Below are 25,994 nucleotides of genomic sequence, written 5' to 3'. Positions count from 1 at the left end.
TTATTATTATAGGACCCTAGAAGCTAAGACCTGACAGGTTACTGGACTGTAGAAGCTAAGACCTGACAGGTTACTGGACTGTAGAAGCTAAGACCTGACAGGTTATTTATACTGTAGAAGCTAGACCTGGACATGTTATTGGCCCCTGCAGCACTGGATGTCGGTGGTGGATTCTGGCAGGAAATTATCAAGAACAAAAGCAAGGTGAGCTGATGTCTTCCCTTCACTAGTTTGTTCTCTCAGCTTCTGTTGCTTTAAGGAAGAGTAAGACGGAGCAAACCATTCTTTGAGAGGGGGAGACCAGCTACATGCTGAGTCCTGGGGTTCCTGTATTTCCTCACAGGAGGAGGTTGAGGGGCAGCGACTGGCACAGGACACTGGCATTGGCACAAAACTTAGAAAAGGAGCAAAGTGACACCAGAGGAGCCTTTTGGTTTTGAGGTAGGTACGCTTGACCAGCAGCACGAGGCAAAATGGTTACCCGGATAGCTCTGACGTGTGCCGCCAAGCCGAGGTAGCTATCTTTGGAGGTAGAGTTTTGGCGGGGGAGCAGAGAGGTAGAACAGGAAAGAGAAGGAGAAAGGGTAGAACAACCAGCTGTATCTCCGGTTCCTCGACACGACTCGCTGCCTAGAGGCTAACTCGGTGACACCAACAATCCCCTCCATCATGCTGGCGAAGGCTAAAGCAGACCAGACTACAGAATGCTTCTCCTCATAGTGGAGACTCCATCCTCTATGTTCACCTGCTGACCAGAGACATCCCTTTGGCTCCGAGCATCAGTGGACCTTTCTTTGGCTAATCACATGTTAACCTTCCACTAGATCCTCTGAGGCCCGGTCACTGGTCAGACAGGCGGAAGGCCTCTTACTTGGCACCATTGGCGACAAACTCAAAATGACCCAACTGAACTGGGAATAAAAGGTTTTGGTTTCAGTAGGAAGCGTCCTGGACAGCAACATCTAGTACCACACCGGGAGCACCAGAATAAAACGTTATGTTATGTTACAATTCTGCAAACCATGGATACGTTGAATGTCAATGTTTGTGAATCAAAAATACGTTGCATATCGTAGATACATGTAACGTTATAGCCTCCGCCTCTAGTGGCCGTGTAAATAACGACAGTCTGCTATTGAAATAGCGCAGTGGGAGATAATTAAGGGCGTGGCGGAGGGCGTACCCATTTGCCTTGAGACACCAGAGACTGGAGATCCATTCCCAGCGTGTTCAAAGTCTACATTTCAAATGCAAGTTACATTTAACATTGTTGTTATTTAATTCAAACCCTAACCTGAAGCAAGTTGTTTTACTTGCTTAACCATAAAGCCAGGTTGTTTTATTTGTGTAACGTTTTGGAGACGCCTGGCGAGGTTTTCAAATGAACCGACATTTTGGAAATGCTGCTGTGATCGGAGGACTCGCTGAATTGGTGTGCAACATATTTTTGCTTCAGGAATGTTGACATTCAACATATGCGGGCGGTTGCAGAAACGTGCCAACATGCCAACATTTTCTTCTGCCCATTGGTTTGGGGTCAACATGGCCGACAGCTTTCTCCATCAGGAGAAACAAATCATTTTTTGATCTGAATGCCTGGGGTTCATATTTCGGCGTGATGTTCATTGTAAAGCTTTGGTTTTACTGTAGAGAGGAGGAGACATCATGAATTGGATTCAAAGCAAGCGGACATCTTAAAACACCTCGTCTAATAAACCAGACGGTGGGTTTGTCCCCGTGTGGTAGAAGGTGCTCCGTGGACGTCCTCGACAAACACTCAAAATGAATCTCTAATCTCACTCATTCATAAGGTTCAGACTGGCTGTATAAGGCTTTGGCTGGCAGGAAAGGAGAGGAACCACGCAGGAGCAGCTGGTTGTTTCAGGGGTTAGGGGAAGGTTGGAAGACAGGGTGAGGTGCTGTTTTGGGTTAGGGTTAGCCAGTGCCTGTGCCAGGGGGAGTCGGCTCAACCATGACCGTCACTGGAGGAGGCGCCGAATCACATCTCTGTGGGCATGGCAGAGAAGAAGAAGAAGATCATAATACAGTAATACTGAAGTAAACCAGCCGGTCATGTGAACTCACATTTCATTTTGTTCTTCGTTCTCGTCTGGCCTGAAGCTTTCTCCCAGTCTTTGCAGTGGGCGGAAGTTGGGCGGGTTTACTTGCCTTGACAGACAACTCCTTCAGCCAATCAGCGTTGGATCCAGCCAAACCCAAATCCACTCGGGAGAACGGGCAAAAACACATTTTCCGCCGGGAAACTGTTGCATACTCCTGTACTTGTTTAATTGTTGTTATTGAGTCTATTTCTGCAATAACTGCACTTTATGGCTGTTTAAACTCGACAAACGTTGACATTGCTCCTCGAGGCGGACAGGCAAGGAGGTGGCCTTTATTGTTTTGCTAGTGCAGTGCTAGTGGCGTTCCTGATTGGCCAACTTGCGCTGTCAATCGCAGGGCACTGAGCGCAGTCGCTGATTGGCTCATCTGCTTTGCAGTTTCTGCTAAAGCCCTCCCAGGGCTTGAGGCCAGACAATGAAAATGTGATGAAATGTGAGATCACGTGACCGGCTGGTTTACCAGGCTAATACTGAAGCACAAACCAAGGAAAAATATACATTTTATTCTCAGTTCAGTTTTCTATTCCAGTAGTTGTAAACATAGGGTCCGGGGACCACGAGGGTTCCTTGGGGGGTGTTCCAGGGGTCCAGCCCTGCCTACAACACAAGTCTTCTTCAACTCTCGACCGGTCATGACTGCACTCTGTGTGTGTGTGTGTGTGTGTGTGTGTGTGTGTGTGTGTGTGTGTGTGTGTGTGTGTGTGTGCGTGCGTGCGTGCGTGCGTGCGTGCATGCGCGTGTGTACCTGGGTCGTGAGTTCGATGCTCTCTGGTTTGGGGGCTCGGGGGTCCACAGACCGGCTCAGACCCCCGACCTCCCAGCTGCTGGACTTCCTGCACAAGAAACTGACAGAGGGATACCATGAGGAGGAGGACCAATAAGACAATAAATAAATAAATAAGACAATATGACAATAAGACAATAAATAAGACAATAAATAAATAAATAAAATAAGAATGAAAGCTCCAAGCAGCCTCGACAGAGACCGCCCAGTACAGAGAGTCTGAAAATCACTCAGGACCGGTGCCAGAGGCATCCGCAAGCTTTTTTGGAGTGAATGCGAGTCACCATTTAACATTTATGAGTATAGATGCTGTTAACGTGTGATTTTTCGGTGTTAGCGGTTAGCTTGGCACAAATTGAAATCCGTACTGTATTGTCGTCCGTTGGGCTATCAACATCAAACTTGGTGCAGTCCCTTAGGGGGGGGGCACTGATGTGTCCGCCGAGTTCCAAGGTCATAGGCCACTGTGAAGTGGAATTGCGGTAGATTGAACTTTGTCAGAATCTGATTGGCTAATAATTACATTAATAATGCAATTTTTTTACCAGATTGTTATGAAAAGTCTTGTTTTTGTTTGGGCATGTCCATTGACCACGCATTCTAAATTTGGAGAAGATTGACAAAGGTTTTGAAAGAAATTCCAAGATGGCGGACAATCTACCCAGACAGACCTTATGGGTCCTAATTACAAATTTGTTTAGCATGCCAAATGACGGCTACATAGCAAGTGTCTAGGTCAAACGGGGAGATCATTTCCACTGCATGTTATAGCGCCTCCTGTTGCCGAAATTGGACAAAACGGCTTGGAGACCAGTTTCCCGCGGTGGACTGTCTGTGTGCCAAATTTGAAAACTTTTGACCATTTTTGAGTAGTCTCTTAAAACAGACTGTCTCATCTACATCCGGCGAATGCAGCTATATACAGTCTGTACGTTACACCCCCAGAACACGCACAAGGAAGTTGGGAAAAAAACCTTCAGACTGGAAGGAAGTTCTACGGAATCCGACCAATCACGACACGCGAATGCGGCATATTGGATTCTGATTAGACTAATGAGCGGAAGACCCGCCTTTCTGCCGGGCATATTGGATTCTGATTGGACTAATGAGCGGAAGACCCGCCTTTCTGCCGGCATATTGGATTCTGATTGGACTAATGAGCGGAAGACCCGCCTTTCTGCGATTCTGATTGGACTAATGAGCGGAAAACCCGCCTTTCTACTTCCCATTCCGGTTGGTGCATGATTCTCCCCCACGAAGTACAGACGGTATGGCGGAAGCATTAGAAAATTGCGGAAGCCAACTCGTCTGTTCTAAGAGACTAATTTTTGAGCCACTGAGCCATTTACAATAGAGTGCCTAAGTCCCGCCCCCTTCAGGGCTCGGCATGGGACCTCAGGAAGTTAATTCTCCATTAATTTCTCCATTTCAAAAAATCCTTATATAAAGAGTTTTAAGCCTGGAACCAAGCCAACCAGCTACGAGATGAATGACAAGTGATTTGACTCAGACGGGGGGAAAAACAATAAACAAAAATGGTGAGTGTGAGACACACACACACACACACACACACACACACACACACACACACACACACACACACACACACACACGCACACACACACACACAGACTCTCACCTGTGTCTGTATCCGAACATGAGGAAGAGGAGACAGAAGAGGATGCAGGCCAGGCCGGTGTGGATCCCCACCAACAAGCCAGGCATCGACACACTCTGCTCACAGCTGCAGCTCTGACCATCTGGGAAAAGTGGTTAGGAAAAGATATTGAATTGAATTTCATGGAATTGTGTTGCTAGGGAACATTATGTCCCATCAGTTATTGTACTAGCAAACACTGCAACAGGAAGTAAGCTGGGGGACATTTTGAATGTTTATGTTGTCCAGTTGAAACCGGCTATAGGACAGGACAGGATATATATATATATATATATATATTCACTTAAACCTGGGGCTCACTTGCATGCCGAACTGTGGGGGGGTAATCCGTACTGTAAGGCCTTGGCCACACTGATCCGTCAGAAAATGGACAGAATTATTGAACGGACAGATGTCTGTCCGATGCATGGGAACTGAGTCTACGTCAAACCCTTCGCCGGGGCTGCTCCGCGGCCGGCGAGCCTGCCTGCGCAGCCTGCGTGCAGCTCCTTGGAAATGTGACTCGATGCAAATTACATGAACAGCGCGAGTATAATATAATGTAGATTATGTGCAGATAACCGGAGAGGAGTATATGCACTACATTCTCCCCTTTGACTAACTTCTAGTCACTGAAATCCTAGTGAAATCACACAATTTTACTCATTTTGCTGGGGAATCCCTTATAGCCTCCGTCACCGCCTCGGCCGCCATCTTCTTTGAAAAGTTGAAACAAATCTCGGAACGCCTCCTCTCGAGACCTCGACTCTGATTGGCAAAACGGACAGTGACAATCCGACCATCCGACCATCCGATACGTCCATCCAGAAAAAGTTCATCCCTCTTCAACTTTCTGTCCATCAAAACGTATGCAAATTTTCTGGATACGTACGCTTCTGAGTGCTCCACGGACAGTCGGACAGCTGTCATTGAAAATGAATGGAAGTGAACAGAGAAATGAACGCACACGGACAGACACCACGGATCAGTGTGGCCAAGGCCTAAGTATCTTCACTACAGCTTTAAAAATGAGCCTGATAGAGCCTCTGATGACAGTAATCACGGCCGCGGATGAGGAGTAGAAAATCGGGGACATTTTTGGGGACAGCTCCAGATGTCCCCGATTTTCGGGGACAGTCCCCGTCTGGTCACCCTAGTTTACACGCGTTTCTGAACGGCTAGCTAGTTATTAGCATAGCTAGCTGTTAGCGATCATGGATGTTCTCTCTCTCTCTCTCTCTCATCTCGGTAAGATATGTTTGTGAACCTTGCTGCGCATAACATTACTTATTTACGGGAGTGCATGGGAGAAGTCTCCCGCTAGTGTTGATGCGCAGTGTGATGGCAGAGAAATGTGTGTTTGCTGCGTTGCGTGTAACATTCACTCAAAAAGATTTTTATGGAAAAAAATAATAATAATCGCACCCTTTTGCGGTTATGTAATCACACGTGGTGACATCGCGATTGGATAACATTAATCGTGCAGCACTACAAGGAACTAATAAAAACTCTATAGCCTATAGTAGCCGACATAAATACTATAGGCCTACTACAATAGTAGCCTATAAACTTGTTTTAACAAACGAATACACATTTTAAAAAGCATCCATTATTTGTGTGTAAATGTTATATTATTACTCTGCTGTTAAAATTGAAGAGCACACTATGACTTGTTTAGGACTCGAAACTAAAAGTTTAGGACTTGAACTTGGGACTTGCAGTCTTGACTTGTGACTTGACTCAGGACTTGCCTGTCATGACTTGGGACTTGAGTGCAAAGACTTGAGACTGACTTGTGACTTGTAAAACAATGACTTGTTCCTACCTCTGCTGCTTTGTAACTTGCGTGAGATGTTACACGTCGGGTACCCTTGTTATATGATATACTGTAATTTAGAACACGGCTCTCTCGAATACTCGATTCTGATTGGTCAATCAACAATATTCACCGGTCATTATTTCTCGACAACCGACCGCTGCTCTGCCACACCTGGATTAATCAGTTGGTAAGAGCATTTTGTCCGCAGACGCTACTAATTAAGCCAACCAGTTGCAGCTGTGGTGTCTTGTGTGCCAATTACGAATGAAACCGCTTTGTGTTGAAAACGCTATTAAAAAATCTATTTGAATAATTATTTTTGTCAGATTATTGAATGATTTAGTTGTAGGCCGTGTTCTAAGCGGGATAATGTATACTGAGCCGGTGATTACTGGAAATAATGACCTTCAGGTGAATATTAAGCCCTCCGCTGCGCGTCGGGCTAAATCATTCACCTGTCGGTCATTATTTCCACAGTAATCACCGGCTCAGTATACATTATCCCTTACTTAGAACACGGCTCTCTTGAATACTCGATTCTGATTGGTCAATCAACAAGATTCACCGGTCATTATTTCTCGACAACCGACCGCTGCTCTGCTGCTGGTTATACTGATTAATCCAGCTGTGTCAACACTCACACGTACACTAGTAATTAGGCCAACCAGTTGCAGCTGTGGTGTCTTGTGTGCCAATTACGAATGAAACCGCTTTGTCGTTGAAAACGCTATTAAAAAATCTATTTGAATAATTATTTTTGTCAGATTATTGAATGATTTAGTTGTAGGCCGTGTTCTAAGCGGGATAATGGATAGTGAGTCGGTGATTACTGGGAAATAATGACCTTCAGGTGAATCATTAAGCCCTCCGCTGCGCGTCGGGCTCAATCATTCACCTGTCGGTCATTATTTCCCCAGTAATCACCGGCTCACTATACATTATCCCTTACATGATACGCCCACGGCTCTCCGTTAAACAAGCACTGCGCAGTGCGCACCTGGTTGGGGTGAGCAAAGGTCGGTGCGTCCGTGGCCGTATCATACTTCAAAGGTACGTTGACATCACAAGGTGCATGAGAAAGCGGCGGTATTTTACACTGTCGGAGTGAGAACGTGTAATATGATGTGGTGACGTCTGAGATGTGTTGTCAGAGGTCAGTGTAGTCTCACCTGGCCCGCTGCTCCCTCCCTCCTCCAGAGAGACTAGCCTGCGGGTCGCTGGACTTTCCCCGTTCCCGTTAAATGCCACCAGCTGGATCTCATAGACGGCTCCCGGCTCTAGACACACACACACACACACACACACACACACACACACAAAAGTGTCAATAGATTTCCTCATAGTTTTGTCATCACAACGTTTTTTACTAGACTAGTTTTTATCAGTGAAAATAGGTAGTCGACGAACAATTTTCATGATAGTTTTCATCGATGAAATTAACACTAGCAGTTGACAAGTTAAAGTACTGATCCATCCAGCGAGGATATTTTAAGAGGGCAGGTGACTTGGGGTAAGTTCCGGTTGAAGACCATGCATTTTGTTAGGTTGGTATTTAGGAGAAGGTGAAGTTTGGAGAAGGGATATTGGATACTGTTGAAGTTGTGCTGCAGGGAAGTCTGCAGTGTTTTGGTTTGGAACTGACCGAGGTGGGAGATGCTGTGGGTGTTGATGTGTCCTGGGAAGGTCTCCTGCCCCTGGACGTCAGGGTGGGAAACCCCGCGGTACGCCAGTCTGAAGCCCTCCACCTTCCCCGGCTTACTGGGGTGCTCCCAGTAAACCTGCATGGCCGTCTGGTTCAGCACCTTGGTATAGAAACTGGGAGATGGCGGAACTGGAGGGAGAGAAAGATATTTAAAAAGTATATTACACATTAAAATTGACAAAATTCGAAAATATTTAAAGCTGTATTCAGCGATGCGCCCAATTCGTCTGTTTTCATTAGGTTTCGTTTGGAGGAGTCCCCCCTGCCCTCCCTACATCGTTCACTTGAACGCGCACAGGCAAGCTGCCTCAGCGCAGATCCAACATGGCAGCGGTCTGCAAACTGTAAACACAGCAGCAATGTAAGTACAATATCAACCGTGCCACTTTCCAGCCACCTACTGAAATTAAATCAGAGACGATACGTTACACCCGCATGCTAACTTTAGTTACTAAAGTAACTAAACTTACCATGCGGGTGTAACATATCATCTCTGATAATCATACTATGATTGAACACCATAATCATTTTAGTATGATTATGGTGTTTGCTAATAAAAATGTGTCCTAATGGCTAACTCCTCCTAAACTCAACTGAACGCCCCCCCCCCATAAAACTGTAACTCATATCTAATTTAATGTCTGTTTAACTCCGACTGTAAATTCATGTAAATCCACTGCCTATTTAACGTCTATTTAACTCAGTCTGTAAATCTCATGTAAATACAACGTAAATTCATATTTATTATCCACAGGACACTTCACCACTCATGTAAATATTGTATATATTTACTCGATTTGATTGCACTTGCAACTTTGCGATTGTCTTTAGTTATCTTCCTACCTCTTATCTCTGTATATTGATGTGACAGCGCGCTACGCTGCATACAGACACTAAGACAAATTCCTCGTATGTAACTTGCATACTGTGGCAATAAAAGTGATTCTGATTCTGATTCTGATCAACCAGCCCGTCACGTGAACTCACATTTAATTTGCTTCGGAGACGGTCTGGCCCCAACTCTTCACCCAGTCCTTAGCAGGGGCGGGAGCATGGGCGGGCGTAGTTGCGTTGGCGGGCGTAGTTGCGTTGACAGACAAACGCCTTCAGCCAATCACCGTACCAAAACAAGTGACGTCATCACAGGGCGTTCAGAGCCAGCAGCAACATTAGCAAGTTGATAGATCAGACTTTTGCCAAATCCAGTCGGTAGAATAGCGAAAATGTATTTTCCGCCGAGAAACTCCGCAAGCGCATACTCTTGCTCTTGTTTAATCGTTGTCATTGAGTCTATTTCTGCAATAACTTCACTTATGGCGGTTTATGCTAACATTCACGTTACTGCTAGTTACTTTGGAAGCCGCCATGTTTGCAACAGCGTTGGCCTGTATTCACGTCATCAACTACATCAGTCCGCCCCTGATTGGCCAACTTGCGCTGTCAATCACAGGGCACTGAGTGCAGTCGCTGATTGGCTCTTCCGCTTTGCAGCTTCTGCTTAACACCCAATCCCAGGCCTTGCGGGCAGACCGTCTCGCAGAACCAAATGAAATGTGAGTTCACGTGACGGGCTGGTTTACCAGGATAGGGATTTCACTTGAATGCATAAAATAAGGTCTGTGGTTAACAAAACGTTTATGGGGATGCGAATTTGGGTTCAGCAGGATAATCTTCACAAACTTTAATAACTTTTATGACTTCTGGAACGTAAATGTGTTTTTTGTACGCGATTTTTAGAAAACGCTTCAAAAGGCATAGAAGTGATTCACGTTTACAGACCACCTAAGTACTCTAGTAGTTTTTTTGATGAATTTTCAGAACTCCTTTCTATAATCTCCATAGAACACGACTGTTTAACTATTGCAGGAGATTTTAATATTCATATTGACAACCCCAATGATAATAATGCCAAAGAATTGAATAACCTCCTTGACACTTTTGACCTGTTACAACATGTCTCTGGGCCCACTCACAATCGAGGCCATACCCTAGACTTATTTATCACCAAGGGCTTTGAGTCATCGTTTCTTTCAGCTAGTGATGTTGCTCTGTCCGACCATCTCTGTATCTTTCTTGAACTCAAGGTCACCCCTATCGCTCTTACTCGGTCAAAAACCATCAAAAAGCGTCACATCAACGAGAGCACTAGCACACGGTTCATGGAGGCTTTCTCGCTGGCCCCTTCCCTCTCCTCAGCCTCTGTCAATGATCTCCTAGATAACTTCAATTCTAAAACCCTAAAGGCTATTGATGCTGTAGCTCCCATTAGATCTAAACTAATCTCCGGTAAGAAAAAAGCACCATGGAGAAACGCTCCCTCTGTAAATAACAAAAAAAGAGATTGTAGGAAAGCAGAGCGCAAATGGCGGAAAACTAAACTTCACATCGATTATGACATCTATAAAAATAGTCTTCACTCCTACAACCAGGAACTAAAAAATTCCAGAAAATTCTTCTTCTCCGACATTATCAGCAAAAACACCAATGACGCTCGCACTCTTTTTGCCACTGTTGACAGGCTGACAAACCCCCCCCCACAAATTGCCCCTGATCTTCTATCCAATGTCAAATGCAATGAATTTGCGACCTTCTTTAGGGATAAAATTATAAATATCAGACTAACTATTTCCACATCAAGAACAAATGTGGCTCCGCCGCACCCACAGAATAGGTGCTTAATTAACATGACTCAGTTCAATGTCATTGACCACAAGAAACTAGAAGAAACGATACGAGGCCTTAAATCCTCATCGTGTTGCCTAGACACCCTGCCAACAAGCTTTCTAAAAAATGTCTACAGTTGCCTGGCGACCGACATACTGAAGATAATTAATACCTCTCTTCTTACAGGCATTTTTCCAAAATCTCTAAAAACTGCAGTTGTTAAGCCCTTGCTAAAGAAGCGTAGCCTCGACCCCTCTATAATCAGCAATTACAGACCAATATCAAATCTTCCCTTTATTAGCAAAATACTCGAAAAAACTGTCTACCAACAACTCAATACCTTTCTATCCTCCAATGATCTCCTAGATCCCTTCCAATCAGGCTTCCGACCCCATCATAGCACCGAAACTGCGCTTATCAGAGTTATAAATGACATCCGAATGAACACTGATTCAGGTAAAATCTCAATCTTAATGTTACTAGACCTCAGCGCTGCCTTTGATACGGTTGACCACGAAATTCTATTGGACAGACTGGAAAACTGGGTCGGGCTTTCCGGCACGGTCCTAGAGTGGTTCAGATCTTATTTGCAAGACAGGAACTACTTTGTCTCCATTGGCAACTACACATCTGACCAAACCAAAATGACATGTGGGGTACCCCAAGGATCAATTTTAGGTCCTGTCCTGTTTAACCTTTATATGCTCTCTCTGGGCCTAATTATGCAAAAAAACAAAATAGCTTATCATAGCTATGCAGATGACACCCAACTCTACATAGCCCTCTCATCGGATGACTATGCCCCCATAGAGACACTGTGTCAGTGCCTTGCGCAAATTAATGATTGGATGTGCCAGAATTTTCTCCAACTTAATAAAGACAAAACAGAGATAATTGTCTTCGGCAAAAAAGAAGATAGGCTCAAAGTTACTGCTCACCTCGAATCCCTATCTTTGAAGCCAAAGGACCAGGTAAAAAATCTTGGCATTATTATTGACTCTGATCTAAATTTCAACTCCCACGTCAAGCTTATAAGAAAATCTGCCTTCTATCATCTAAAAAATATAGCAAGGATTAGAGGCTACATGTCCAAACAAGATCTTGAAAAACTAATTCATGCTTTCATTTCTAGCAGGCTAGACTACTGCAACAGTCTTTTCAATGGTCTTCCCAAAAAAGCTATTAAACAACTACAGCTCATTCAGAATGCGGCTGCTAGAGTTCTAACAAGAACCAAGAAAGCTGAACACATTACACCAGTTCTCAAATCCCTGCATTGGCTGCCAGTAAATCTTAGAATAGACTTTAAAATTCTGCTAATAGTTTACAAATCTCTCAACGGGTCAGGCCCACACTACATCTCTGAAATGCTTCTACACTATGAACCATCCAGATCCCTGAGATCTTCAAGCACTGGTCTACTAATTGTCCCGAGGACCAAATCAAAACATGGTGAAGCCGCGTTCTCCCACTATGCCTCTCATAACTGGAACAAACTCCCTGAACACATTAGATCTGCCCCTACTCTGCCTATTTTTAAATCCAAGCTAAAGACCTTTATGTTTACTCTTGCTTTTAACTGCTACTAAACTACTGCCTCTCTCGGCCTGTAATTTAAAAAAAAAGATTCCTGTACATTTCCAACAAATGGACTGTACATGTAATAATAATACTGAAGAGTGCCTTGTAACTTATTTAAAACAGAAATAATGTTTCATGTTTGTTAATTTGAGTATATATTTTAACTAAAACTGTCGGCTGTGTTTTTTATGTGTGTTTTTTTATATGTGCATTGCTTTGCTGCTTGTTTTTTCGATTATTTTTTTTGTAAAGCACCTTGAATTGCCTTGTGTATGAAAGGTGCTATATAAATAAAATTTGACTTGACTTGACTTGACGTTTGTGAAGATTATCTGCTGAACCCAGATTCGCGTTCCCATAAATTTTTGTTAAAGGAACACTCTGCCCATTTTCAACCAGCTTTGTATCATTAGAACATCAGTAGTATATCAGAAAACTGTAAACTGTTTTGAAGTCTCTCATTTAATTTGACAGTTATTGAGTGTTAAAGTGTGGACCAGTGACATCACTGGTCCACACTAACTCAAATTAATAACTTATTAACTCAAATCAACTCTCAATAACTGTCAAACTAGATGAATGACTTCAAAGCCGTTTACAGTTTGAGAGTTGATTTGAGTTAATGAGTTATTAATTTGAGTTAGTGTGGACCAGTGATGTCACTGGTCCACACTTTAACACTCAATAACTGCCAAATTAAATGACAGACTTCAAAACCGTTTACAGTTTTCTGATATACTACTGATGTTCTAATGATACAAAGCTGGTTGAAAATGGGCGGAGTGTTCCTTTAACCACAGACCTTATTTGATGCATTTAAGTGAAATCCTCATTCTAAAACCCCATAGACTTTTCCACTGACGAACCAAAATGGCGGCGATTTCTGGTTAAGCCTAAAAAAATATGTCATCCCTGCGGTACTCTATGAGGACAATTTTTATGACCTCTGAAGCGTAAGCGAGTTTTAAAATTTGAGATTTTCAGAAAACACTTGGAAAATCATACAAGTGGTCCTTTACTTTATTTGTTGGAAAAGGGAGGAGTGTGAGTCTGGTTGTGGCTTTTCTGATGACAGGCACAAATACCTATCACATCTAAGCCAGACCATGACATGGTTGTGTTTGTGGTTGTGGCTTTGTTTGTGGTTGTGGTTGTGGTTGCGTACCTCCTCCGAGCGTGGTGGCAGTGACGGTGGCAGACTGCTGGCTGGCTCCCAGAGCAGAGTATGCCTTCAGGTAGATGGAGTAGGTGGTGGCTGCCTCCAGGCTGGAGAAGTCATGCTGGAATGTGGTTTTACTGACAGCCTCCTGCAGCTCCTTACTGTCCGGCTCTGAACAAAACAAACAACACAACATCATTTCAGGAGTCGTTTAGGGACTGAAGCATTCCAAACAATGATTCACCAGCATGAAGTTCTGAATCTCAGAACATTTTGAGTCTGATTATCACAAGGTTGAGGTTAATTTCTTCTGTCTGTGGTCTGTATATGGCTAACTGGCCCACTAGTTGGTGGTCTTGTCTTATTTTTACATTTTCTACTGTGCAGTACCCTGTGATTCTTAATTACGTTCCTGGCAATGTAAGCATTGTTTTATTAACAGCATTTATTTTACTTTGAATACCTAAGTAGATTTAATACCAGCTAATTATTTTTACTTAATTACAGTAAATATCAGATACTTTAAGACTTTTACTCAAGTAAAATTTTACTTTTACTCAATTACTGAGATTTAAATGGGTTAGTTACTAGTTACTTTGGGATGTGAAAATAGAGGACAACTTCAATAAGCTAATAGTCAGTTCCTATTCCTTCGTCTAAAAGTCAATGGGATTTTTGTATGGGAATTTTGGTTAAATGCATGAAATAAGGTCTGTGGTCAAAAGTTTATGAAACAGCAAACTTTGTGTTCAGCAAGATAATATTCACAAATGAGCACCACTTTGATGACTTTTGAAGCTTTTTCTGAAAATCGGGTAAAAAAAAAACTTTTAAAGACTGCCTAAAGTCATGTTTCAAGATGTGTATAAAATAGTCTACTTTGAATAATAATTTGTGTCTGGTGGTTTTCCCCACAAAAAAGGTTAAATTATCTTGTTAAAATCCATAAAAGGACTTCCCCTCCTTCTCCCTCATTTAAAAATCCAAAGCAACCAATCATGGTTATCTAGAACCTAACTAACCAATCATAGCATACAACGCAGGGTTTCAACACATTCTCACTCATGATCAAGTGTGGACAAGGTTTCCTGACCAATCTGCAGTATGACGTATTGGGAGTGAGAATGTGTCGGGGCTTTAACTGCTGAATACTGGACAGGGATTGGCTCCAGGATCCGTGATGTCACGAATGTTGCTTATTGAAAACGGCCTTTTCAGTGAGCTCAGAGAAATGTCCACTTTCAGCAGATGATTGTGGAAACAGCCTTCTAGTGTCAAACTCAGCACAGACATCATTATGCACTCAGTGAAGCTCAGACATCCAAATGAAGGAACAAGAAGAAGAACTGACTTTAGGGGGTCTTTAAGCTTCGAAAATCATAAAAGTGGTCTTCATTTGTGAAGATTATCTTGCTGAACACCAAGTTCGCTGTTTCATGAACTTTTATTAACTACATGACCTTATTTGAAGTATTTAAATGAAATCCCCATACAAAAATCCCATTGACTTTTAGACGAAGGAACCGCACATGCTAACATCCAGCATGCTAACATCCAGCACTTTCCGACTCATTCCTGCAGTACTCGATTGACCACCTCACTATACTGTCTGTTAGTACTGTTGATGATCTGTGAACGTGTGTTTGGTCAGTGAGTCTGGATCAGAGTCAAACGTAAACACATTCTGACCAGAGAGCTGCGCGGGCCTGAAATCTCGGCCCGAGCCCTCCCCGGCCCGTGACATGCAGGCCCTTGTCCGACCCGGCCCAGATGAGTTAAGAAATTAATTGGCCCGAGCCCGCTGCGAGGCCTGAAGCCAATATTACGATATCATCATCATCATCATCATCATCATCAACCTTTATTTAAACAGGCAAGTTAATTAAGAACAAATTCTTATTTTCAATAACGGACTGGATATAATAGAGAGCCGCAGGAACGAGTCCGGAAATCATCGATGCTAACACTCCTGGTTCTTCACTGTTTTCGCCTATGGGAGTTTTGAATGGGTTTTTGGCGCGATGCTTCTAATAATCTCTCTGGGCAACGCTGGCTTAATCAAACGCGAAACCAGTGTTTAGTAATATCATCTTCACACACGAGGACCACTTTTATGAGTTTTGAAGCTTTTACGTGCCGTTAAAAGGGCGGCTAGCTAGCAAACGGCTAAATGAGACTACACTGTTGAGTCGATGGGGATATATACGTCAATAACGTCACCACTTAGGACGAACACGGAAATTCTCTTTCCCTCACCTGGTTCAGCCCCGTTCAGCCTGGGGTAATCAGCGCACATCAACAACAGTCCAGGTTGAGTGCTGACGTGATGTGGAAGCCTATGCGACACTGTGTGTAGTTCTGGATTAGCTTCGCTCGAGCTTTTTACTTCTAGGGCTCGCATTTACGCTACAAAATTCATGAAAGTGGTCCTCATGTGTGAAGATTATCCGACTGAACTCTGGTTCGCGTTTGATTAAAGGTGCGTTCACACCGAGATATTTATTTTTCGCTCTGTCGCTCAAGTCAACCCTTTGGAATCACTCTGTCGCTCTGTTTAAATCGCTCATCAACAGGCACACGAAATGACGGACATGTGGGGGATATAACGTTACGCAATGTCATGATATTTGTCCACTACGAGCCACCGTCATTGTTTACAAGCTAAAGCCTATCAGCGTGCTCCTAATGCGAGCTCCATACCGGTAGGACAGACTTCACTTCATGTCAGCTGTCAGCCTGTCAATCAGCTGTCAATGCGGTTTGTTGCCACACAATAAACCAGCGGTTTGTTCCAAGCCAGTGTGATCCTTGACTCGCTCTCACACGGCAGCCAATCAGCGTTGAGCGGCGAGCGACTGATGCCAGCGTATTTATATATATACGCTCAATCGCTCGTTTGCATTGACTTTGTATGTAAACTCGACGCCAGCGAAAAACTTTAATAGGTCGGTGTGAACGCAGCTTAAGCTTGCCTTGCCCAGAGACCTTATTTGAAGCATCGCGGCAAAAACCCATTCAAAAATCCCATAGACAGAAACAGTGAAGAACCAGGAAGTCCGGGACTTCCGCGTTCTGACTACAAAAATACGTCATCCCTGCGGCTCTCTATGACACCTCTCCCTCTCTCTCTGTTCCTCAGCTGTGTGCTGTGGGCGGCGCGGCCATCCTGCTCCTGCAGCCTCTCTGCCTGTCTCTCTATTTGACTCTCTCTCTCTCTCTCTCTGTTCGGGAGCTGTCCTCTGTACACGGACGGACACGGCACACACTGCTTGTTTTGTTGTTTTTTACACACTGACACAGCACGCTGTCTGTCGCTGACTGAGCGGAAAGCTACATGTCATGACATGAGTCCTGGCAGACTAACGTCACGTGAGGGTCTGTGTGTGACTGTGTGACTGTGTGGCTGGGGGAGTGTCTGTGCACTCCTCCTCTTTGTCTGACTGTGCTCTGCTGTGTCAAATTAAGCGAGTAATACAACGTTATTTTATTTAATTATTGAAACGGGCCCGACCCCGGCCTGGCCCGGACCTATGATCAAAGGAGAGGAGACTGAGGTGGTGACAGAATACAAATATCTTGGTCTGATTATAGATCACAAATTATCTTGGGACCAATGCGTGGATGCTATCTTTAAGAAGGGCCAACAGCGCTTGTATTTCCTTAGGAAATTGAGCTTTTTTAACGTTGATAACAAAATTCATACTCTTTTTTATAAGTCTTTTATTGAGAGTATTCTTTGTTACTGTATTGTATGCCGGTACGGACATTCCAAAGTTACTCACAAAAATAAATTGGGAAAGCTTGTTAAGATCTGTGGAAAAATCATGGGGCAACAGCAGGCTGACCTGTACCACCTGTACTTGACTAGGCTGACCGTGAAGGCAGACAAGGTCTGCTCAGACAAAACCCACCCACTGTCAGCAGAGTTTCAGCTGCTCCCTTCTGGTCGGAGGTACACATACCCCAAGATCAGAACCAACAGAGGGAAACATTAATTTATCCCCATGTCAATCATCCAGCTAAATAAGATGTGAGATTCAGGGAATCTGAAGTTTTTATTTGTCGTTTTATTGTTATCAGATATGCACTTTAAATATGCAGGGCTGCTAACACGTGCACTTTAATACACAGTATTTTTGTAGTATTTTTTGATCACTACAGATGATTTTATAATTTTTAATGAGTTGTGTATGTTATTTTAATGTGTCTGTGTCCTTATGTACTGTGCTGAACAACAAATTGCCTCCTTGGAGGACATTCAAGTTTTCTACTACTATTAAGACCTATTGGCCAGGCCCGAGGGGCCCGCAAGGGTTCCCCCTCGGGCTTGCAGCTCTCTAATTCTGACCTCCCAGCATGCGGATGTGCAGCACGTATCCGATGACGTTGGTGTTGTCTGGTTGGCTGGGCTGTTCCCAGGTCAGCCTGAGCCCGTGGTCTCCGAGCGGGGAGGCGGTCAGACCACCCGGTGCCTCGGGCAGCTCGTGGCTCGGGCTGAGGGCCAGCCGCGCGCTCGCCTGGTTGGTCCCCGCGCTGTTCTCCGCGATGCACTGGTAGATCGCCTCGTCCTCCGGGGCGATGCGCGTGATCGCCAGAGTCCTGGCAGACAAAAGGGTTCAGCTTATAGGTCACGTAAAACAATGGTTCAAACCTTTTCACATGAACGACCCCTGATACGATTTTATCCCAGGGGCCGGTCGGATGAGATTTTTGCTTTTATTACAAAGCAAAGTTAAAAAAAAAAGTGTTTGAAACCCATGACCAAAACAGTCGTACATCCTGTCATTGTGTTACTTAATAAGGATGGAATTATAGTATAAACTACAATATCTAAATTTCCTACCGAAAATGTAATTGTGCTTGCTGTCCTCGCCATGCACCGCCTGCCTTGCAAGGTCCCTGCCCATGCAGCTAGGGGGACTAAGTAGTTATGGGCGGGCCTATGTGAGTAGGAGCGGGAGGAGCCAAGGAATCCAGGGGCGCGGAAGAATTTTGATTGTAGACGCGACAGTTCAAAAGTTATGGACCAAAACGTGAAGAGGGCTGTTATAGCACCACCATCAGGTCAATAGGAGTATTTTTTTTTATCAGAGCAATGAGTAAAGGTGTGGCGAGCCAAGGAAGCCTGTGAAAAACAAATTTTGATTGTAGAAGCTATGGTTCCAAAGTTATGGACCAAAACGTAAAGATGGCTGTTATACGCCACCATCAGGTCAATTGGTGTAGTTCTTTAGGGCAGTGTAGAAGAATACTCTATGAACATATGGACCCAATTTGGGAACAGTCGCTCTTATGGGTGGCGGCAAATCTAGTCAGACGCAAATTGGCAGGGCCTATATGAGTAGATGCGGAACGACTCAAGGAATCCAGGGAAAAAAGAAGTTTGATTGTGGAGCCTACGGTTCAAAAGTTATGGTCCAAAACGTAAAGAGGGCTGTTATAGCGCCACCATCTGGTCAATTGGTGTGATTTTTTTCGTGGCTAGTAAAAGGCCCCTCTGTGAACCTCCCTACCAGGTTTGGTTGCTCTACTATGCCATATGGTTTCTGAGATACAACTAATTTAATGCAAGATTTTGCCAGATTTATCGAGACCCCATGCAAGTCAATGGGGGGAAAAATGGCGCCTAATCGCGAATAGCGCCCAGACCGCTTGATGAAACTCTTAGCAAAGTCATAGCATACCTGTCATCAATGAGCCGCACGTTTTGAGGTCTTGCATGTAGTGTGAAAAATGTGGGAGTTATTACGCGCCAAACTTTTGGCAGATCGAAAAATAGGAGTTTAAAGATTGTGCCTTGCTTTCAGCAAGCACAATAATAAACAATAAACAATTAGCTTACGTGTTGTTTTTGTTAGGTTACATGTTGTTGTTGTTAGCTTACGCAGGCCCGTAGCCAGGGTTTGATAAATACAGTCAGAGGTCATTTTTTATACCGAGGTCATACTCGGTGTCCTCAATGGTAGCTATGGGCATGAGCGTACGTGTTGTTGTTGGTTAGCTTACGTGTTGTTATTGGTTAGTTTGGTGTTGCCGCCAGGGACCAGCAGCTTGCCGTTCTTCAGCCAGATGAGGTGCGGCTCAGGGACGCCCTGAGCCGTGCAGCTGAACACCACGCTGCCCCCTGCTGGACGAGATGAGGACTGAGGCCACTGCACAAACTCTGGAGGAGCTGAGAGAGGGAGAGAGAGGGGTGAGAGAGGGAGAAAGAGAGAGAGAGAAATGTACAGTAAAGGTCTTTGTACACAGTCCGTTTTTTTCATCCATCACCGGGGTACGGATTCCCTGAATATGTGCGTGCATTCCTTTATAACTGGGAACTGGCAATCTTACGGTTCAAAGGTCATGAGCTGGGACGGTGACGTCACTAGAACTGGAGCCTCAGCAGCCCCGACCTCAAAAATCCAATATGGCTGCTCCGCGCAAGGGTCCCCCCCCCCCCCCCCCCCACACACACACACACACACACTCTGCAAATTGAATGAGTGGATTTGAAAGACAAGGAGATGTCCACCTCTCCACAGCTGCCCACCTCAGAGCGCCCCTCCTCTGTCCCTTGCCCATCTATCCCAGCATTGGCATGGCATGTGCGAAGAGACACAAGCAAGGGTGTAGTGGTAAATCCAGAGGTGGGTAAACTATCCAAGGTGAGTAGTTTACCCACCTTGGTTCCCCTCATTGATTGATACAGTTTATGTGAAAATAGGTGAGTAAACTCTCTGCCTCATTTCAAAGAGGTGGCTAAACTGCGTTTACGTTTACCCTCCACTACCCCCTGGACACAAGACAGAAACGTCATGTAGCACATGTGTGAATAGTGACATCTACTGGGAACTATGTCTGAAAGACAAATATCAGAAAGATTTGTGGTGAGATGTGATTCAGTGGATTAATCAGCAGAGGGCAGCAGAGAGCTGGAGATCAACTTCAACTGTCAGACTGCAGGCAGTAGGCTGTGTGTGGGAGCAGTATTACTACTAGTAGAAGTAGTAGTAGTAATAGGTTTAATATTACAAGTCATAGTAGAATTGTATCATTTTGTGCTGTTCTTGTTTACATGTATTTACTGTCTTTAATATTTGATTTGTTATTTAATATTCAATTTGGATCGCTAGAGCACAAGTTTTATTGCTATCATCATTGTTATTATTGCTATTATTAGTAACAGTGTGAGATCAGCTGTCTGTGTCGGATCAGACCCTGGCTCGTCTCCATGGTGACACGGCCGTACGTCTGTCACCCAGATACCCTGAAGCCCTGCCCCCTTCCCCCCTGAGCAGGGATCAGAGGTCAGAAGGCACAGGGTGGAGGGGCTTGAATGGTAGCCATTAATCAGCAGGCCGTGTGTGTGTGTGTGTGTGTGTGGGGGGGGGGGGGGGGTGGGGGGTCTCGCTCGCTTTCATTAACAGAGAAATAAAGCTGATTTGGAGAGAGGCCCGGCCATTAACACACACACACACCACACACACACACACACACACACACACACGACCTTGTTCTGAAAGATAGCTTGCTCCAAAGAAAATGACAGTAACTAACGAATGAGAATGTTTATTTACGCAATAAGAAAACAGACAATGCGGTAAGTATTTTTGCACTGTCGAGTCGCCTGCCTGCCCTTTTCATTCATGTGCCTGAATATCTACTAACATCTCAGAAGAACTTTAAAAACTGTTTTTCCATCTGAGCCCTTCGAGGTAGGCCATGCCATGTTGCCATATGTCAGCACCGTTAGCTCTCGGCTCCACTTCAACTCGAGGTGTTGGAGAGCTGAAATTGAGTTAGGGAGGACACCACTTCACTCTGTGTGTGTGTGCGCGTGCGTGTGTGTGTGTGTGTGTGTGTGTGTGTGTGTGTGTGTGTGTGTGTGTGTGTGTGTGTGTGTGTGTGTGCGCGCGCGTGCATGTCAGGTCATTGTCACAGTGTTTATAGACAGGTCCCAGCCCCCAACACACATATGGGGGGAGGGGGGTCGAGTGTGTGTGTGGAGGGGGGGGGGGGGGTTAGGCACTGCAATGAGAGACAGACGACTCATTGTTCAAGCGAATCGTGTGTGTGTGTGTGTGTGTGTGTGTGTGTGTGTTTGTGTGTCTTCACACTTGAACTTCACACTCCGTCTCATCTTTGCAGCTGCTGATGTTTACACCAGACTTCACTTGAAGCCAATCAACACCGACCATCTTAACAAGCTTAACGAGCTGCTTAACGAGCTTTAACAGAACCCTCTGATCTCAGCTTCACTTTATTTTTTGCCTTATTTACATTAATCTACACACGGACTGTTTAAAAAATCCCAATTATTTAGCCCAGAATCCGGGGCTGGTTTTGCTCTGACCCATAGCCTACACTGTATCTGATGAGCTCTGTGTTGGAGACTCTCTGATGGACGCAGCATTGTAAGATGTAACATCTGGACTGTATCTAATCTCTGTATCAGGATCACTTTGAGACTGTCAGAATATGCAGTTCAGATATTTTCCCCAAATGACTGATGCTGTATTTTGAATGCAACATATCACATGCCACAGATTTGGTCATATTCTAGCGATACCGAGTCCACATATTTCAGTATATGGCACGAGGGGAAATTTGAATATTTTACTTAATGCGTCTGGTCACTGTATACTATATGAGGCAGATATGGATCAGTATTTGACTTGGCATATGTATATGCTCAAGATTCTTGCAAGAATTAACACAACGTATCTCCAGATTCTTGATTTTGGTGCATTATTGGTGTTATTGTTTTATTTGTTTATGTTCTACAATTTTATTTCACATCATATTCTAACTGTGTGCTTCTATTCTGAATACTGTTCCTTTCTTTTCAATCAAGTTTAATCTTATTGATACAGAGAGATGAGACTCTGCTCTACTGAGAGAATATCACAATATAGGCTAATATAATATAATGATATATAATAACATAATAATATAATAATATATAATACCGTAATATAGCGTGTGTAGACTGGAGGCGTGGCTCTACTCTGCTGGCTGAATGGTTCACTGTTTTAGTGTCAGAGTGAGGCCTCTGTCTGTCTGCTACAGTCTGTGCATATTGTGATGAGCTGAGCCTGGGAACCAGCCTGACCCCTGACCTCTGACCCCCCCAACCCCCTTCCCCCCCTCTCGTCTGAGCTGCAGCTGGGGTGGATGGAGATAAGTGTCGTCGTCCCCCCCCCAACTAATGCATATAAAACAAAATGCCTGCTGTTTACTAGAGCCAGAGATATTGATGAAAATAGTGTGCATAGATCCACAGCTCTTAACATTGAGAGAGTTACTGAATATAAATAACTTGGCATCTGGCTTGATGATAAGTTTACTTTGAAATATCATATAGTACAACCTCGTCAGTAAACTGTAAAAAAAAATCTTATTTTACAGAGACAGAACCAGCTTCTCTATCATTAGCAAAAAGAGGATTTCCGTTTTCTGTTTTGGCGAGATACTGTAATGTATAGAAATGCTGCTCCTTACAGCGTTTTAATGGTTGGTAAGTTCTAATGTTCTATGAGCGCCTGCTCTATAGTCGCACGTCATCTGATTCTGTGCTAGACACCAGGAAGATGCGGCCCGGAAAAACAGCACAAGTTACACCTGAAACATATTCAATCCAACCCCAGCAAACTATTTTCCACCTTCTCCACCCTCCTCAACCCTCCCTCTCCTCCTCCTCCCTCCACCCTCTCTGCTGATGATTTTGTAACCTTCTTTACTAAGAAGGTGGATGACATCAGCTCTTCCTTCCATCCTCCAGATACCATTAACAGCTCTCCAGACTCCAACCCTGCTTCTCTGCCCCCTGTCCCCAGATTTCCTTCCTTCTCTCCCCTCTCTCCCGGCGAGGTGCTTAAACACATCAGCTCTGACCGAGCCACCTGCTGTCTCCTCGATCCTATCCCTTCCTCTCTCCTCCAAACCATCTCCCCTGACCTATCTCCCTTCCTCACTACCCTCATCAACTCCTCTCTGTCCTCAGGTCTTGTTCCGGCTACTCTAAAGAATGATAGAGTCAAGTCTCTGCTTAAGAAACCCTCCCTTGACCCTACTGCTATTCAGAACTACAGACCTGTCTCTCTTCTCTCATTCCTTTCCAAAACCCTCGATCGAGCAGCTTCCAATCAACTTTCTCTGTATCTATCCCATAACGACCTCCTGGACCCTCTGCAGTCTGGTTTCAAGGCTTCTCACTCTACTGAGACAGCTCTCCTTGAAGTCACAGAGGCCCTTCACACTGCTAAGGCCTCATCCCTCTCCTCCGTTATTGTCCTCCTTGACCTGTCCGCTGCTTTCGATACAGTCAACCACCGAATCCTTCTTTCCATCCTGTCTGACCTACATGTAGGCATACTAGGCATCTCAGGATCTGCACACTCCTGGTTTGCTTTATATCTCTCTAACCACTCATACCGGGCAACGGCGCGGGAAGCCCGGTGCGGTGGGTGCTGCAGCACCCCCTGGTGGCAAGAGATGGAATTTTCAAAATTGTTGAATTTGGCTCGAGTAACTGTGTTTCTGTGCATGAGTCTGTGCTGTGTAGTGGATATCTTCTCTATACACGATCTTTGCTCAACGCAGTGGTTCTTGGATCCACACAATGTGAAGCGTGCACTCCGGGAAATGCTGAAGTTTTGTTTACTTAGCCTCACGTTGAAACTAGTGTTTACATAGCCGTTTACTTTGTTCACGGAGTCGGAGACACGCTTTGTGAACAGAAAGAGATACGAGATGACAAGACTGAGGAAAAAAGAAAGAGAATATGGGAGGAATAGCAGGTAGGCTATCACTGTCCCTGATTCCTGAGCGTAAATTGAGTAATGCTGCAGAGAAGAGGAGAAGATACTGAATAATGACATCACAACAGTATAATCCTAATGTTAATTTAAAATTAAAGTCCCTTGAAACCAAAATCCACAAAAGCCTTCTAACTATTAAATTTAGGGTCTTATGTGAGTAATTGTGTGCCTCAGAAAGTAGTTGACATTAGTTTCAACCCTAACCCCCAAAATCGACACTTTTCTACAAGGTCTGGATTTCCACTTCCTCATTGAAGAGAGCGGTGCGCGCGGTGCTAAAATGCATGATCTTATCACGTCATAAGATTTAATCGAATCACACACACGCACGTCCCACTGATGATGCCATAAGAGCACACAACATCCCTGAAGCATGCCATCAAAGAGCAGCCAGGGCAAGGCCGCGCAGCGGGCGAGCTGTGTATGCAAGCTGCAGGGCAGGCGAGCCCGCGCAGCGGGCAAGCCTAGGAATCGAGCGTGCGAGATGGCTCGTATCTTAAAAATTACAAAATACACTGGAGGGGTGCTTTAAACATGGTCTATCATTCTGTCCTGAGAGATATTACCAGTGTTACCGGTAGACTACTCTCTGTTGTAGGCTATCTTGTATGATGAGGTGATGGGCTCTTCTCTGGCAGATAGTTGTTTATCTATAAACCCCTATTATAGATAAAGTATATTGGACTACCCTGCACATTGTCAGAGTTCTATAGAAGTCTATTGGACTACCCTGCACATTGTCAGAGTTCTATAGAAGTCTATTGGACTACCCTGCACATTGTCAGAGTTCTATAGAAGTCTATTGGACTACCCTGCACATTGTCAGAGTTCTATAGAAGTCTATTGGACTACCCTGCACATTGTCAGAGTTCTATAGAAGTCTATTGGACTACCCTGCACATTGTGGGAGTTCTATAGAAGTCTATTGGACTACCCTGCACATTGTCAGAGTTCTATAGAAGTCTATTGGACTACCCTGCACATTGTCAGAGTTCTATAGAAGTCTATTGGACTACCCTGCACATTGTCAGAGTTCTATAGAAGTCTATTGGACTACCCTGCACATTGTCAGAGTTCTATAGAAGTCTATTGGACTACCCTGCACATTGTCAGAGTTCTATAGAAGTCTATTGGACTACCCTGCACATTGTCAGAGTTCTATAGAAGTCTATTGGACTACCCTGCACATTGTCAGAGTTCTATAGAAGTCTATTGGACTACCCTGCACATTGTCAGAGTTCTATAGAAGTCTATTGGACTACCCTGCATGTTGTGGGAGTTCTATAGAAGTCTATTGGACTACCCTGCACATTGTCAGAGTTCTATAGAAGTCTATTGGACTACCCTGCACATTGTCAGAGTTCTATAGAAGTCTATTGGACTACCCTGCACATTGTCAGAGTTGTATAGAAGTCTATTGGACTACCCTGCACATTGTCAGAGTTCTATAGAAGTCTATTGGACTACCCTGCATGTTGTGGGAGTTCTATAGAAGTCTATTGGACTACCCTGCATGTTGTGGGAGTTCTATAGAAGTCTATTGGACTACCCTGCACATTGTCAGAGTTCTATAGAAGTCTATTGGACTACCCTGCACATTGTCAGAGTTCTATAGAAGTCTATTGGACTACCCTGCACATTGTCAGAGTTCTATAGAAGTCTATTGGACTACCCTGCACATTGTCAGAGTTCTATAGAAGTCT

At 44.4% G+C, this 25,994-nt stretch overlaps 1 protein-coding gene across 1 annotated transcript in view; it reads right to left on the bottom strand.

Annotated features, from left to right (window-relative positions):
• Nucleotides 1–337: 337 nt before the first annotated feature.
• LOC310798943 (immunoglobulin superfamily DCC subclass member 3-like) overlaps nucleotides 338–25,994 on the bottom strand; it is a gene marked incomplete at its 3' end in the record, with an annotated part of 36,540 nt that continues 10,883 nt past the window's right edge. The window contains exons 6-13 of the mRNA XM_083661498.1: nucleotides 19,496–19,661; nucleotides 17,838–18,088; nucleotides 13,496–13,660; nucleotides 8,026–8,214; nucleotides 7,553–7,660; nucleotides 4,547–4,667; nucleotides 2,869–2,956; nucleotides 338–394 (exon numbers count right to left, since the gene is read on the bottom strand). Of these exons, the coding sequence (XP_083517624.1) occupies nucleotides 338–394; nucleotides 2,869–2,956; nucleotides 4,547–4,667; nucleotides 7,553–7,660; nucleotides 8,026–8,214; nucleotides 13,496–13,660; nucleotides 17,838–18,088; nucleotides 19,496–19,661 (1,145 nt within the window). The remainder of the gene's footprint in view (nucleotides 395–2,868; nucleotides 2,957–4,546; nucleotides 4,668–7,552; nucleotides 7,661–8,025; nucleotides 8,215–13,495; nucleotides 13,661–17,837; nucleotides 18,089–19,495; nucleotides 19,662–25,994) is intronic.

This window comes from Poromitra crassiceps (genome assembly GCF_964638095.1).
Source record: "Poromitra crassiceps genome assembly, chromosome: 26".
Taxonomy (NCBI): Eukaryota; Metazoa; Chordata; class Actinopteri; order Beryciformes; family Melamphaidae; genus Poromitra; species Poromitra crassiceps.
The sequence above is the reverse complement of the archived record's forward strand: the minus strand, read 5'-3'. Positions and strand labels throughout refer to the sequence as shown.